The sequence below is a fragment of the Haliotis rufescens genome, unplaced genomic scaffold, assembly GCF_023055435.1.
Source record: "Haliotis rufescens isolate VD_foot unplaced genomic scaffold, xgHalRufe1.0.p SCAF_2, whole genome shotgun sequence".
Lineage (NCBI taxonomy): Eukaryota > Metazoa > Mollusca > Gastropoda > Lepetellida > Haliotidae > Haliotis > Haliotis rufescens.
In genome coordinates this window covers 73,313,012-73,327,825 of record NW_025963890.1, presented here as the reverse complement: position 1 = coordinate 73,327,825, position 14,814 = coordinate 73,313,012, and the positions used below count along the sequence as shown (strand labels likewise).

General features: G+C 43.9%; 1 protein-coding gene across 3 annotated transcripts; it reads right to left on the bottom strand.

The window, feature by feature from the left end:
- Window positions 1-976: 976 nt before the first annotated feature.
- On the bottom strand, window positions 977-13,168 carry LOC124133227 (1,2-dihydroxy-3-keto-5-methylthiopentene dioxygenase-like). Of its 3 annotated transcripts, none has more exons than XM_046497539.2 (5): window positions 13,009-13,166; window positions 5,814-5,942; window positions 4,461-4,580; window positions 2,366-2,545; window positions 977-1,232 (listed from the first exon to the last, which is right to left on the bottom strand). In XM_046497539.2, the coding sequence occupies exons 2-5, from the start codon at window positions 5,937-5,939 to the stop codon at window positions 1,110-1,112; spliced, it is 549 nt and encodes a 182-aa protein (XP_046353495.2). In that variant the 5' UTR covers window positions 5,940-5,942; window positions 13,009-13,166; the 3' UTR covers window positions 977-1,109. The 3 variants fall into 3 exon arrangements, with proteins under 3 accessions (XP_046353495.2, XP_046353494.2, XP_048256484.1); XM_046497538.2 differs by lacking the exon at window positions 977-1,232 and adding an exon at window positions 1,910-2,257 and having other exon boundaries at window positions 2,312-2,545; XM_048400527.1 differs by lacking the exons at window positions 977-1,232; window positions 5,814-5,942 and adding an exon at window positions 1,910-2,257 and having other exon boundaries at window positions 2,312-2,545; window positions 13,009-13,168.
- Between the last annotated feature and the right edge of the window lie 1,646 nt (window positions 13,169-14,814).

Below are 14,814 nucleotides of genomic sequence, written 5' to 3'. Positions count from 1 at the left end.
ACGGGCGATCTCGCCTGCTCTCTTAATGGTTTAGCGGAGTGAATGGTGTAGCTTTGGCTTCAACTCACATTTGGCCACATTCATATATATCACACAGATAACGTTACAAGGGGAACTACGCCCATATTTAGTCTTGACCAAGACATTGTGATTAGTGTGTGAAACTGATTCCCTTAACCCTCCACTTGAATGAAACTTGTGGCACTGCCAATTAACCCGAATCCAGTTTCTCTTTATGTATCGGGACATTTATAAATGAGTGAGTACGGTTTTACGCCGCTTTCATCAATATTCTAGCAATATCAAGGCGGGGGACACCAGAAATGGGCTTCACACATTGTGCGCATGTGGGGAATCGAACCCGCTTTTACCACTAGGCTACCCCACCGCCCAAAAATCCAACGGTGACGCACATCGATGACGTCACCGGCAGAGGACACCGGTGGCCCAGTCGCCTGAGGCGCAGCGATTCGCTGTGCAGAGTTGCGTCCCTTGGGCACGCCATAAACCTATGATCGTCTGTTCGAATCCCGGTTCGACCCGATCATGTTTCTGGTTTGCAGGCACCATGTCTGTGCTCGTGGGGTTTACCAAAGTGATAAAGGTCCAAGACCTGCATCATTTTTTACGGACTTTCGTCCCAGATTAATGTGACAGGCCCAGATATAACTGGAATACTGTTGAAAGCGGCTGGTATCATTGGTTCTAAATGTTAACAATAATGCATGCAATTCGGTACTTACGGTAATCTCAAACACTGTATGACAGATATAACCAGGCACACTCTGTCGTAAATATCGCTCCAGAAACTTATTTTATATATAGAGCGGGGTGTTAATTTGCAAACGGTTACAATAAAAGTAAGTGAAATATCAAAATATGGAAAAACAGACTCCATGTCCCTTATGGGCCATCGTACAAAACGGCCATAATTTTGGTGATACTCTGCCGGTCTAAAACATAACCTGCTTCAATATTTCCGGTATTATCGGTTTATTCAAATCTGGCGGAATGTACAAGAATTTCTAATGACGATCTCGTACATGGAGTGCTGTTCAAGAAACAGGATAAAAGCACGAGACGTCGATGTTAGTGTTTACAATCTCTTGCTAAGCCATGGCTGCCATTGCTGTTCGGTAGCGATCACGTGCTGGTGGGTTTTCCGTCTTTTCCCGGAACTCCGCTTCCCACGTGGGTATCTCCGAGAACAGCCGAAGCATCTTGATGTATTCCTGAAGGATAAAGCACCAAAAAGATAAAGTTCCCCAAAACTGACACACCGACCAAACATGTCGCCTAGCACAAAGAGCTGTCAGATGCCCCTCCCCCCACACTGACACACCCACACACTATTTCTTTCATTACAAAACAGTGACACATGCCCACCACCCTCACTGACACGCCCACCACCATGTCGTCCATCAAAAAGAACTGCCAGATGCCCCCCCCCCCCCCCCCTCCCCCCCTCCTCACTGACACGCCCACCCACCTTGTCATCCAGCACAAAGAACTTCCAGATGCCTCTCCCCCTCACTGGCACGCCCACCCACCTTGTCGTCAAGCACAAAGAACTTCCAGATGCCTCTCCCCCTCACTGACACGCCCACCCACCTTGTCGTCTATCAAAAAGAACTACCAGATGCCCTCCCCCTAACTGACACGCCCACCCACCTTGTCGTCAAGCACAAAGAACTTCCAGATGACCCCCCCCCCCCCCCCCCCCCCCCCCCGGGCACGCCCTTCCACCTTGTCCTATAGCACAAAGAACTTGCAGATGCCCCTCCCCCCAACACTGATACACCCACCTACTATTTCGTTCAGCACAAAGCGGTGCCAGATGCCCCTCCGCACACTCACAGAACCACCCACCTTATCGTCCAGCACAAAGCAGATGCCCCTCCACACACTCACACAACCACCCACCTTATCGTCCCGCACAAAGCAGATGTCCCTCCGCACACTCACAGAACCACCCACCGTATCGTTCAGCACAAAGCGGTGCCAGATGCCCCTCCGCACACTCACAGAACCACCCACCGTATCGTCCAGCACAAAGCAGATGCCCCTCCGCACAACCACCCACCTTATCGTCCAGCACTAAGCGGTGCCAGATACCCCTCCGCACACTCACACACCCACCCACCTTATCGTCCAGCACAAAGCAGATGACCCTCTGCACACTCACACACCCACCCACCTTATCGTCCAGCACAAACCGGTGCCAGATGACCCTCCGCACACTCACACAACCACCCACCTTATCGTCCAGCACAAAGCAGATGCCCCTCTGCACACTCACACAACCACGCACCTTATCGTCCAGCACAAAGCAGATGCCCCTCCGCACACTCACACAACCACGCACCTTATCGTCCAGCACAAAGCGGTGCCAGATGCCGGGTGGAAGGTCCAGTAGATCTCCCTTCTGCACGTGGATGCGCACCCACAGGTCATCGATGGAGCGGACCTCAAAGAAGCCTGACCCAGCCACGATCAGGCGAATCTCGGGGTCCTCGTGTAAGTGCTCATCATAGAACACCTTCATCTGTTTGAGAGAGTGAGTAAGTGAGTCTGGTTAATCGCGGCTTTGAGCAGCAATTCTTTCATATCAGCTTGATGTGAGAAGAGAGCCCTAAGTGACACGGGTCTTAGACGTTTACGACTTTGGGGAAACCAACGAGGACGGATATCATGCTGAGAACCTGGAAGACCGGGATTCTCTTAATGATGATAATGTAATAATTTCCTGATCATCTTTGATACCTTTAACTGCAATGGCGTTTTCATTGGAACATCTTGGGGTAAACATGATGTTCAGGGTGGCCCCCTGTAGGTGTGCCAGAGTTCTATGACCTGAGTATGGGTCTTGTTATGTCAGCACCGAACCTGTACTCGTGGGTTTCACCAAACTGGTATCCCTTCAGGCCTCCCTCCCACATAAAGCTGACACACCGTAATATAATTTAAATAATGTAGGCGGCGGCGGCGGCGGCGGCGTTAAACCAAACTCACTCACTCGAGATATTACAATTAGTGCAATACTGACTGTATGATTGGGATCATCATGAACAGAATTGACCAACATCATGAAACTCGAGGTATCAGGCAAAGTGTTTAGTTAGTGTTTAGACTGCAATATTGCCGCAGTAAGATAGCCCCTTTAAGTGAAACTGTTTGGGACCAGTGCAGTTAATCTGGTGTGAAAACGTTTGGCACTCAGTTCCGGGATAAGGTGTTATTTAATTCGTGTGATTATATTTTTCATCACAAAATACATTTTTAAAAATAACAAGAATAAATTTATATAAGAAGTTGATATTTTGAAGGGGATGTTTGGCTGCTTCCAGGGTATTTATCACAATAACAAGATCATAATGCAATGCAACTGAATCATGACCAACATGTCGTTTCTCACAAATAATTTCAGCATCTACATCGAATATCAGACTTGCGTATTCACGGGTAATAGAACTGACACGATACTCAAGTTAGTCATCCAATCAAATTACATGGTTTTTCATGATTGTGGGGGGCGGTCGGGTGAGTTAAAGTGGTTAAAGCGTTAGCTCGTCACGCCGAAGACCCGGGCTCGATTCCCGACATGGGTACAATGTGTGAAGCCCTTTCTGGTGTCCCCCGCCGCGATATTGCTTGAATATTGCTAAAAGCGGCGTAAAACCTCACTCACTCACTCGTGATTGTGGCATGGGGCGACGTCACTTATACTCGACTCGCTTTGATGCAGACCGTCTCAAATACTAATAAAAACTAATAAATACTCGTGTATTCCAAGACAAGACTTAAACCCGCTACACCGAAGCGCCGTTAAATGAAATTACCCGGATGTTCTTGTTTTCTTGTTTTACCCATCGTCACGAATGCTCATCAAACAATCAACATGTTTAACCATATTCACCTTTACATTGTTATCTCTAAATATAACACGGGTGCCACTGACAACTTCTTGTTATTCGGCATGGTGAAACAGTTGTGAGTGTCATTTTGGTACATTTTTTATACAACCTATACCCATAAACAAAATACGGAGAATATAATATCAAGGAGGGATCCTGTCACAAAAGTTTGTTTGTTTGTTTGTTTGTTGTTTAACATCGCACTCAGCAATATTCCAGCTGTATGACGACGGTATGTAAATAAACGAGTCGATTGATATCATGAGCATCCATCAACGCAATAGGGATGTGATTACATGCATCAACCAAGTCAGAGAGCCTGACAACCCGATCCAGTTTGTCGCCTTTTACGACAAGTATCGTCGCCTTTTACCATGTGTACGACAAGCATGGGTTGCTGAAGGCATATCCTAACCAGGGGCCTCATCATGGGTGACCAAAGTATGTACTTATCATGATACGCGCATTCTGATTGGTTTGTCGTGTTTCGCACAGAACATTGGACAAGGGAAGGATGTTACGGAAAGGTAACAGGTCTATACTCACCATATTATCGTAATCCTTCAATACGTCACGATGCATCTCCATGTAGTCATGGAACTTGTACTTCCGCTCAGACGGCAATCGCTGTAGAGCCTCACTATCGTTGCACACGGAATCTGGGATCTGGAGGGGGATTCTTCTGGTTAATGTATGTTATACATCATGTAGGACTCAAGGGGGGACGAGTGGCCCAGACGTCTAACGCACCGCAATTCGCTGTGCAGGGTTGCGTCCCTTTTACATCACAGGAACCTGTGATCGCGGGTTCCAATCCCGTTTCGGTCCGGTTATGTTTACATACCCCTGCTCGTGAAAGACGTCTAAGACCTACATTAATTCGGGCCTTTCTCCCACGTTATCCTGACACGCCATGACATATCTGGAATACTGTTCAAAGCGGCGTTTAACCCACTCACTCACTCTTATAATTCACCACATCTTTTTCTTTGTTGAGGAATCTAACGTTCTCGCTTTACAGTACAGAAAAGTGTGATGCTTTGGAATAAGATGTTGGTGTCTTCATTTAAAAAAAACAAACGCCAGAGGAATAGCTCTGTAGCTCACCTTCCTCAAAGGGTGACGAATATGACGAATATGACTCGTTCAATATTGACGTATTTTGTAAGAAATATATTTTTGAATAGCCCAGACATAATACAAATGTTACAAGTATTCAAACCATATGGACCTTTCGGGGCAAATAAACATACCCTCTCTCTTGGACTATTCAGCTATAGTGAGAGGCGGTCGGGTAGCCTGGTGGTAGAAGCGTTCGCTCGTCACGCCGAAGACCCGGGTTCGATTCCCGACATGGGTACAATGTGTGAAGCCCATTTCTGGTGTCCCCCGCCGTGATATTGTCGGAATATTGCTAAAAGCGGCGTAAAACCATACTCACTTACTATCTATAGTGACCCGGTAAGAATGCGTCCCCATGGAATGGATCGAGGTCTACCACATACGTTTGATTGTGTCTCGGCCTGGGCAGACATAATGGGACGTTGTTCATATCATCAATCACTGGTTTGCTCAATTATTTACAGGCCGCTGTTTTGTTGCTTAATTATTACTGGGGCAGTTGGGTAGTCTAGTGGTTAAAGCGTTCGCTCGTGACGCCGAAGACCCGGTTCGATTCCCCACGTGGGTACAATGTGTGAAGCCCATTTCTGGTGTGTCCTGCCGTGATTTGGCTTAAATATTGCTAACACAGGCGTAAAACCATACTCACTCACACTAATTATTGCTGGCTGCGGCGTAAAACAACAACCATACAAGTACAAAGTTCATTTAACTTGTGTGTGATATACATGCATCAGTTATAGTGGCAGTACACACGACAGCTGTGTCCAAACTGACCTTCTCATACTTGACACCTGTCTTCTTGTACAGCTCGTCTATGCCCAGATATTGCGGGGGGTCTAGTTTGTGGGGGGCTCGGAGATTGTTTTCGCTGATGTCTCGGTACCACGCACAGGACGTCATTATCTGAAACACCACAATAGTCGGATATGTGACATAATAGTCGGGTATAATTTTGAGGATCTCAGGGGTACGGCGGAACGATATAGAATGCAAAGACATGGGGATCTCAGGGGTACGGTTGAAGTATATAGAACATAAAGATCTAGGGATCTCAGGGGTACAGTTGAAGTATAAAGATCTAGGGATCTCAGGTGTACGGTGGAAGTATATAGAACATAAAGATCTAGGGATCTCAGGGGTACAGTTGAAGTATAAAGATCTAGGGATCTCAGGGGTACGGTGGAAGTATATAGAACATAAAGATCTAGGGATCTCAGGGGTACAGTTGAAGTATAAAGATCTAGGGATCTCAGGTGTACGGTGGAAGTATAAAGATCTAGGGATCTCAGGGGTACAGTTGAAGCATAAAGATCTAGTGATCTCAGGGGTACGGTGAAAGTATAAAGAACATAAAGATCTAGGGATCTCAGGGGTACAGTGGAAGTATAAAGATCTAGGGATCTCAGGGGTACAGTTGAAGTATAAAGATCTAGGGATCTCAGGTGTACGGTGGAAGTATAAAGAACATAAAGATCTAGGGATCTCAGGGGTACAGTGGAAGTATAAAGATCTAGGGATCTCAGGGGTACAGTTGAAGTATAAAGATCTAGGGATCTCAGGTGTACGGTGGAAGTATAAAGACATAAAGATCTAGGGATCTCAGGGGTACAGTGGAAGTATAAAGATCTAGGGATCTCAGGGGTACAGTTGAAGTATAAAGATCTAGGGATCTCAGGGGTACGGTGGAAGTATAAAGAACATAAAGATCTAGGGATCTCAGGGGTACAGTTGAAGTATAAAGATCTAGGGATCTCAGGGGTACAGTTGAAGTATAAAGATCTAGGGATCTCAGGGGTACGGTGAAAGTATATAGAACATAAAGATCTAGGGATCTCAGGGGTACAGTTGAAGTATAAAGATCTAGGGATCTCAGGGGTACAGTTGAAGTATAAAGATCTAGGGATCTCAGGGGTACAGTTGAAGTATAAAGATCTAGGGATCTCAGGTGTACGGTGGAAGTATATAGAACATAAAGATCTAGGGATCTCAGGGGTACGGTTGAAGTATAAAGATCTAGGGATCTCAGGGGTACGGTTGAAGTATAAAGATCTAGGGATCAACGGGGTACAGTTGAAGTATAAAGATCTAGGGATCTCAGGTGTACAGTGGAAGTATATAGAACATAAAGATCTAGGGATCTCAGGGGTACAGTGGAAGTATAAAGATCTAGGGATCTCAGGGGTACAGTTGAAGTATAAAGATCTAGGGATCTCAGGGGTACGGTGGAAGTATATAGAACATAAAGATCTAGGGATCTCAGGGGTACAGTTGAAGTATAAAGATCTAGGGATCTCAGGGGTACAGTTGAAGTATAAAGATCTAGGGATCTCAGGTGTACGGTGGAAGTATATAGAACATAAAGATCTAGGGATCTCAGCGGTACAGTGGAAGTATAAAGATCTAGGGATCTCAGGTGTACGGTGGAAGTATAAAGATCTAGGGATCTCAGGGGTACAGTTGAAGCATAAAGATCTAGGGATCTCAGGGGTACAGTGGAAGTATAAAGATCTAGGGATCTCAGGGGTACAGTGGAAGTATAAAGATCTAGGGATCTCAGGGGTACGGTGAAAGTATAAAGAACATAAAGATCTAGGGATCTCAGGGGTACAGTGGAAGTATAAAGATCTAGGGATCTCAGGTGTACGGTGAAAGTATAAAGAACATAAAGATCTAGGGATCTCAGGGGTACAGTGAAAGTATAAAGATCTAGGGATCTCAGGGGTACGGTGGAAGTATAAAGATCTAGGGATCTCAGGGGTACAGTTGAAGTATAAAGATCTAGGGATCTCAGGGGTACAGTGGAAGTATAAAGATCTAGGGATCTCAGGGGTACGGTGAAAGTATAAAGAACATAAAGATCTAGGGATCTCAGGGGTACAGTGGAAGTATAAAGATCTAGGGATCTCAGGGGTACAGTGGAAGTATAAAGATCTAGGGATCTCAGGGGTACGGTGGAAATATAAAGATCATAAAGAACTTGGGATCTCAGGGGTACAGTGGAAGTATAAAGATCTAGAGATCTCTGGGGTACGGTGGAAGTATAAAGATCTAGGGATCTCAGGGGTAGAGTGGAAGTATCAAGATCTAGGGATCTCAGCGGTACGGTGGAAGTATAAAGAATGTAAAGATCTAGGGATCTCAGGGGTACGGTTGAAGTATATAGAACATGAAGGCCTAGGGATCTCAGGGGTACGCCGGAAATATAAAGAGCATAAAGAACTTGGGATATCAGGGGTACAGTGGGAGTATAAAGATCTAGGGATCTCAGGGGTACAGTTGAAGTATAACGATCTTGAGATCTCAGGGGTACAGTTGAAGTATAAAGATCTAGGGATCTCAGGGGTACAGTGGAAGTATAAAGATCTAGGGATCTCAGGGGTACAGTTGAAGTATAACGATCTAGGGATCTCAGGGGTACGGTGAAAGTATAAAGATCTAGGGATCTCTGGGGTACGGTGGAAGTATAAATATCTAGGGATCTCAGGGGTACAGTGGAAGTATAAAAAATCTAGGGATCTCAGGGGTACGGTGGAAGTATAAAGAATATAAAGATCTAGGGATTTCATGGGTACGGTTGAAGTATATAGAACATGTAGGCCTAGGGATCTCAGGGGTACGCCGGAAATATAAAGATCATAAAGAACTTGGGTTCTCAGGGGTATGATGGATGTATAAAGAACAAAGATCTAGGGATCTCAGGGTTACGGTGGAAGTATAAAGATCTAGGGATCTCAGGGGTGCGGTGGAAGTAGAAAGAACATTAAGGCCTAGGGATCTCAGGGATACAATATGGAAGTATAAAGTTCATAAAGATCTAGGGATCTCAGGGGTACGGTGGAAGTATAAAGACCTAGGGATCTCAGGGGTACGGTGGAAGTATAAAGATCTAGGGATCTCAGGGGTACGGTGGAAGTATGAAGAACATAAATTCCTAGGGGTCTCAGGGAAACGGTTGAAGTACATAGAGCATAAAGGCCTAGGGATCTCAGGGGTACGGTTGAAGCATATAGAACATAAAGACCTAGGGATCTCAGGGGTACGGTGGAAGTATAAAGACCTAGGGATCTCAGGGATATGGTGGAAGTATAGAGACCTTGGGATCTCAGGGGTACAATGGAAGTATAAAGATCTAGGGATCTCTGGGGTACGGTGGAAGTATAAAGATCTGGGGATCTCAGGGGTATGGTGTAAGTATAAAGAACATAAAGATCTAGGAATGTTATTGGTAGATAGAACATGGGTTCTTTGGGGCAGACAATATATTTAATGTTGTAGGTGTTTTAAGTATATAAAACAAAGACCTTGGGATCTCAGGGGTACGGTGGAAGTAAATAGTTAAAAAAGGCCTAGGGATCTCAGGGCTGCGGTGGAAGTATATCGAACATAAAGACCTAGGGATATCAGGGGTATGATGGATGTATAGAAACCAAGGGATCTCAGGGGTACGGTGGAATCATAAAGAACATAAAGACCTTGGGATCTCATGGGTACGGTGGAAGTATAAAGAACATAAAGATCTGGAGACCTTCGGGATGCGGTGGAAATAGAAACTATTGCCCTTGGAATCTCAGGGGTACGGTGGAAGTATAAAGAACATAAAGATCTGGAGACCTTAGGGATACGGTGGAAGTAGATAGAACTATTGGCCTTGGAATCTCAGGGGTACGGTGGAAGTAAAAGAACATAAAGACCTAGGGATCTCAGGGGTATGATGGATGTATAGAAACCAAGGGATCTCAGGGGTACGGTGGAATCATAAAGAACATAGGATCTCAGGGGTACGGTTGAAGTGTAAAAGAAGAACATAAAGATCTGGAGACCTTAGGGATACGGTGGATGTAGATAGAACTATTGGCCTTGGAATCTCAGGGATACGGTGGAAGTAAAAGAACATAAAGACCTTAGGATCTCATGGGTACGGTGGAAGTATAGAGAACAAAAAGATCTGGAGACCTTAGGGATGCGGTGGATGTAGATAGAACTATTGGCCTTGGAATCTCAGGGGTACGGTGGAAGTATAAAGAACATAAAGACCTTGGGATCTCATGGGTACGGTGGAAGTATAAAGAACATAAAGATCTGGAGACATTCGGGATGCGGTGGAAATAGAAACTATTGCCCTTGGAATCTCAGGGGTACGGTGGAAGTATAAAGAACATAAAGATCTGGAGACCTTAGGGATACGGTGGAAGTAGATAGAACTATTGGCCTTGGAATCTCAGGGGTACGGTGGAAGTAAAAGAACATAAAGACCTAGGGATCTCAGGGGTATGATGGATGTATAGAAACCAAGGGATCTCAGGGGTACGGTGGAATCATAAAGAACAAAGGATCTCAGGGGTACGGTGGAAGTGGAAAAGAAGAACATAAAGATCTGGAGACCTTAGGGATACGGTGGATGTAGATAGAACTATTGGCCTTGGAATCTCAGGGATACGGTGGAAGTAAAAGAACATAAAGATCTTAGGATCTCATGGGTACGGTGGAAGTATAGAGAACAAAAAGATCTGGAGACCTTAGGGATGCGGTGGATGTAGATAGAACTATTGGCCTTGGAATCTCAGGGGTACGGTGGAAGTATAAAGAACATAAAGACCTTGGGATCTCATGGGTACGGTAGAAGTATAAAGAACATAAAGATCTGGAGACCTTAGGGATACGGTGGAAGTAGATAGAACTATTGGCCTTGGAATCTCAGGGGTACGGTGGAAGTAAAAGAACATAAAGACCTAGGGATCTCAGGGGTATGATGGATGTATAGAAACCAAGGGATCTCAGGGGTACGGTGGAATCATAAAGAACATAGGATCTCAGGGGTACGGTGGAAGTGTAAAAGAAGAACAAAAAGATCTGGAGACCTTAGGGATGCGGTGGATGTAGATAGAACTATTGGCCTTGGAATCTCAGGGGTACGGTGGAAGTATAAAGAACATAAAGACCTTAGGATCTCATGGGTACGGTGGAAGTATAAAGAACATAAAGATCTGGAGACCTTAGGGATACGGTGGATGTAGATAGAACTATTGGCCTTGGAATCTCAGGGGTACGGTGGAAGTAAAAGAACATAAAGACCTTAGGATCTCATGGGTACGGTGGAAGTATAAAGAACATAAAGATCTGGAGACCTTAGGGATACGGTGGATGTAGATAGAACTATTGGCCTTGAAATCTCAGGGGTACGGTGGAAGTATAAAGAACATAAAGATCTGGAGACCTTAGGGATACGGTGGATGTAGATAGAACTATTGGCCTTGGAATCTCAGGGGTACGGTGGAAGTAAAAGAACATAAAGACCTTAGGATCTCATGGGTACGGTGGAAGTATAAAGAACATAAAGATCTGGAGACCTTAGGGATACGGTGGATGTAGATAGAACTATTGGCCTTGAAATCTCAGGGGTACGGTGGAAGTATAAAGAACATAAAGATCTGGAGACCTTAGGGATACGGTGGATGTAGATAGAACTATTGGCCTTGGAATCTCAGGGGTACGGTGGAAGTAAAAGAACATAAAGACCTTAGGATCTCATGGGTACGGTGGAAGTATAAAGAACATAAAGATCTGGAGACCTTAGGGATACGGTGGATGTAGATAGAACTATTGGCCTTGGAATCTCAGGGGTACGGTGGAAGTAAAAGAACATAAAGACCTTAGGATCTCATGGGTACGGTGGAAGTATAAAGAACAAAAAGATCTGGAGACCTTAGGGATACGGTGGATGTAGATAGAACTATTGGCCTTGGAATCTCACGGGTACGGTGGAAGTATAAAGAGCATAAAGACCTAGGGATCTTAGGGGTATGATGGATGTATAGAAACCAAGGGATCGGAGTTTCGCCAAAGTTGCCCCGGAGCTATGGAATAGGCTGCCATTGGATATCAGGAACATTGACAGTCCTACTTTGTTTCGATCAAGACTCAAAACCTATCTTTTCACCAAATCTTTCTTGGAGTAGTGAGGCTTTGTGTTTTCCTAGCTGTGTAATGTAGACTCAAATGAAGCGCTTTTGAGCATTTCTTCGAACTGGATACCAGCACTATGTAAATCTGTAGTTATTATTATTATATTATTATCTCAGGGGTACGGTGGAAGTATATAGAACATAAAGATCTGGAGACCTTAGGCATACGGTGGAAGTAGATAGAACGTGGGTTCTTTGGGGCAGACAATATATTTTCCGCGACGCATTCACTGTATAAAGCACCAACAATGGAAATCTCGACAACACCCACCCTTTAAATTTAGTCAGAGCTAGGATGAGTTCCTTATACACAAAACAGAAATTAGCGTGAAATCAGTGTCTACTCTGTGAGTATATTCTAACACCGCATGTAGCAATACAGCAATATAACGGCGGGTCTTTGAATGGCATTTAGAAGGGTTTGTTTGTCTCCTTGTTGTTTAACGCCGCACTCAGCAATATTTCAGCCACATGACGGCGGTCTGTAAATAATCGAGTCTGGACCAGACATCATGAGCACCAATCCACGCAATTGGGGTACGATGGCATGCATCAACCAAGTCAGCGAGCCTGACCCACCTCATCCCGTTCGTCGCCTCTTACGACAAGCATAGTCGCCTTTAAGGGAACGCATGGGTTGCTGAAGACCTATTCTACCCCGGATCTTCACGGGTAGCATTTAGAAGTGATACACATAACAAAGAGAATATATGGATATCAACTTCTTTATTATGAGAAACACAACGTTTCCGAGGAGATGCTCTTTCACTTCTGAATAAGGAGTAAGCATGTACTCCGGAAGTTGACATACATAAATTCTCTCTCTTTATCAAGGCAGGATTTACCAGAAATGGGCTTAGCGTGAAATCAAATCATAGTACAAATATTATGTTCCAATAAGACCATTTCTACTAATTATAGCATGATGGAATTGAAAGAAGGGTTTGGAAGTAGATATATGGCGTTTCTTTGTCGTGGATATAACGTTAAGATACCAACATGCCTACCTTAACCTGAGAAAGTCGATACGAACTGCGTAGCGTAGGCACAGGGTGACACTGATGGTGGTCGTGCGGGTAGATTAAACATTTATATTGAGGTACAACTGCAGTCGTCACTGATACGCTGCAATGTAGTTGAAGGTCGTCATTATCTCATGGACGTGAAGGACACACGTATCGGCTGTGTGATGGCGTGTTTTGTCAGTGTTTTTGTGTGGAAGTGGCAGTGTTGCCTAGTTTCTGCAGACCACGGGCGTGACGCTGCATGGCCATAATATGGTATAGAGCCAATCGGGAGTACACAGATAGTGCTGGCCTTAACTTGATTTTGTTTATGTTCGTTCCTCGACATTGTGAACAGCACAGTCACGGTGACTTCGTAATCATTGGGATCAAATTACGACTGTATTTCTGAATCACTTTATCGCTTTAAATTGCGAATTTAAGCAAAGTAAAATCATTGTTACAAACTGAAAGATATTTAACTTGTTTAAAAGATAAAAGTTTAATCAGAGCTTATTGTAAAATTAGAATTTCATTGCACAGTTTTAATGTAAATGTATGTCGCAGGTCCAAAGACGGTGATATTGTGAACTCTATTTGTACAAACTGTTCATCCGGAGAAGTAGAGGATGAATACCATGTCTCACTTATATGTGAAACACATTCCAGTGTAAGGTATAAATTTCTCCCCATGTTGCAAGGTATTTTTAAAGACCGTCAGTTAATGATATATGTTCTAAACTCTGAAAATCCTGATATGATCCATGTTGTTTCTGTATTCTTAAAACATGTCTCTATAATGAGGAATGTGTAACTTGATTTAAAATCTAATCATGTACATCACGTGACAAATGTTAATATCCAATCTGCATTGTGCCATGGGCCTTGATGCCTTAATTACTGTATAAACTGTCTGTCTGTATGTAAATTACGACTGTCTGAGACTATTTTGCTAAACTACATCTCAAGCCTATGTGTGAACGTATCATCATTCAATACGTCAACGCCTGTAAATTGGCCGCACACTTACACCGCACGAAAGAACAGCATTTTCCAAAGTTCTTAATGCTATGTAATGAACGCGTGATCCGATCCATCTGACAAAAACTTGAAATATACGCAACGTGTAGACGTCAAATTTGCACGGGTCTTTAGCTTAACTAAACTGTAATTGACTATGCATTTATTTTACAAAAGTGTGTAAAAATAATTATTGTTTTCTGTGTTTTCATGTTTGCTTTCATGGTAAATTCTATGCATGTATGACAAGGAGTGAGTTTTTATAACTTTCGCAAAGGTAAGTCTTATTTGCAGAGTGCAGCCATTGAAGATAGGGTCCCAGACAGTGTGTCATGTAATAAGGCAGTGATTGTAGTCACAAAACTTGACTCTAACTATTTTGTCAGCTAATAATTAGACAACTTATTTTACCCCAGACATTAGTAAAACATGTAAAACTGACAATATTCAGAGAGGTGTTGCTTTTATCCATGTGTTTGGGTCGGAATATATTATCAATGAGTGAGTGAGTGAGTGAGTATGGTTTTTACGCCGCTTTTAGCAATATTCTAGTTATATAACGGCAGGGGACACCAGAAATGGATTTCACACATTGTACCCATGTCGGAATCGAACCCGGGTCTTCGGCGTGACGAGCGAACGCTTTAACCAAAAGGCTACCCGACCGCCTCTTATTATCAATGAAAATATGTGATTGATCACCAATACATATTAATGATTTCACAAATCGATTGGTATTTCTCCTCTGATTAATGCTTGATTTCATTGCCCTGTGATAAAATTGCTTCA

What these genes read in the sequence shown, in the direction of transcription:
- LOC124133227 (XM_046497538.2), bottom strand. Translation starts at nt 5,939, where the DNA reads ATGACGTCCTGTGCGTGGTACCGAGACATCAGCGAAAACAATCTCCGA. An exon ending in TGAAGGATTACGATAATATG is followed by an intron (nt 2,546 to 4,460) that starts GTGAGTATAGAC and finishes TCTCTCAAACAG; the next exon opens with ATGAAGGTGTTCTATGATGA. An exon ending in GCTTTGTGCTGGACGATAAG is followed by an intron (nt 2,258 to 2,311) that starts GTGCGTGGTTGT and finishes CTGGACGATAAG; the next exon opens with GTGGGTGGTTGTGTGAGTGT.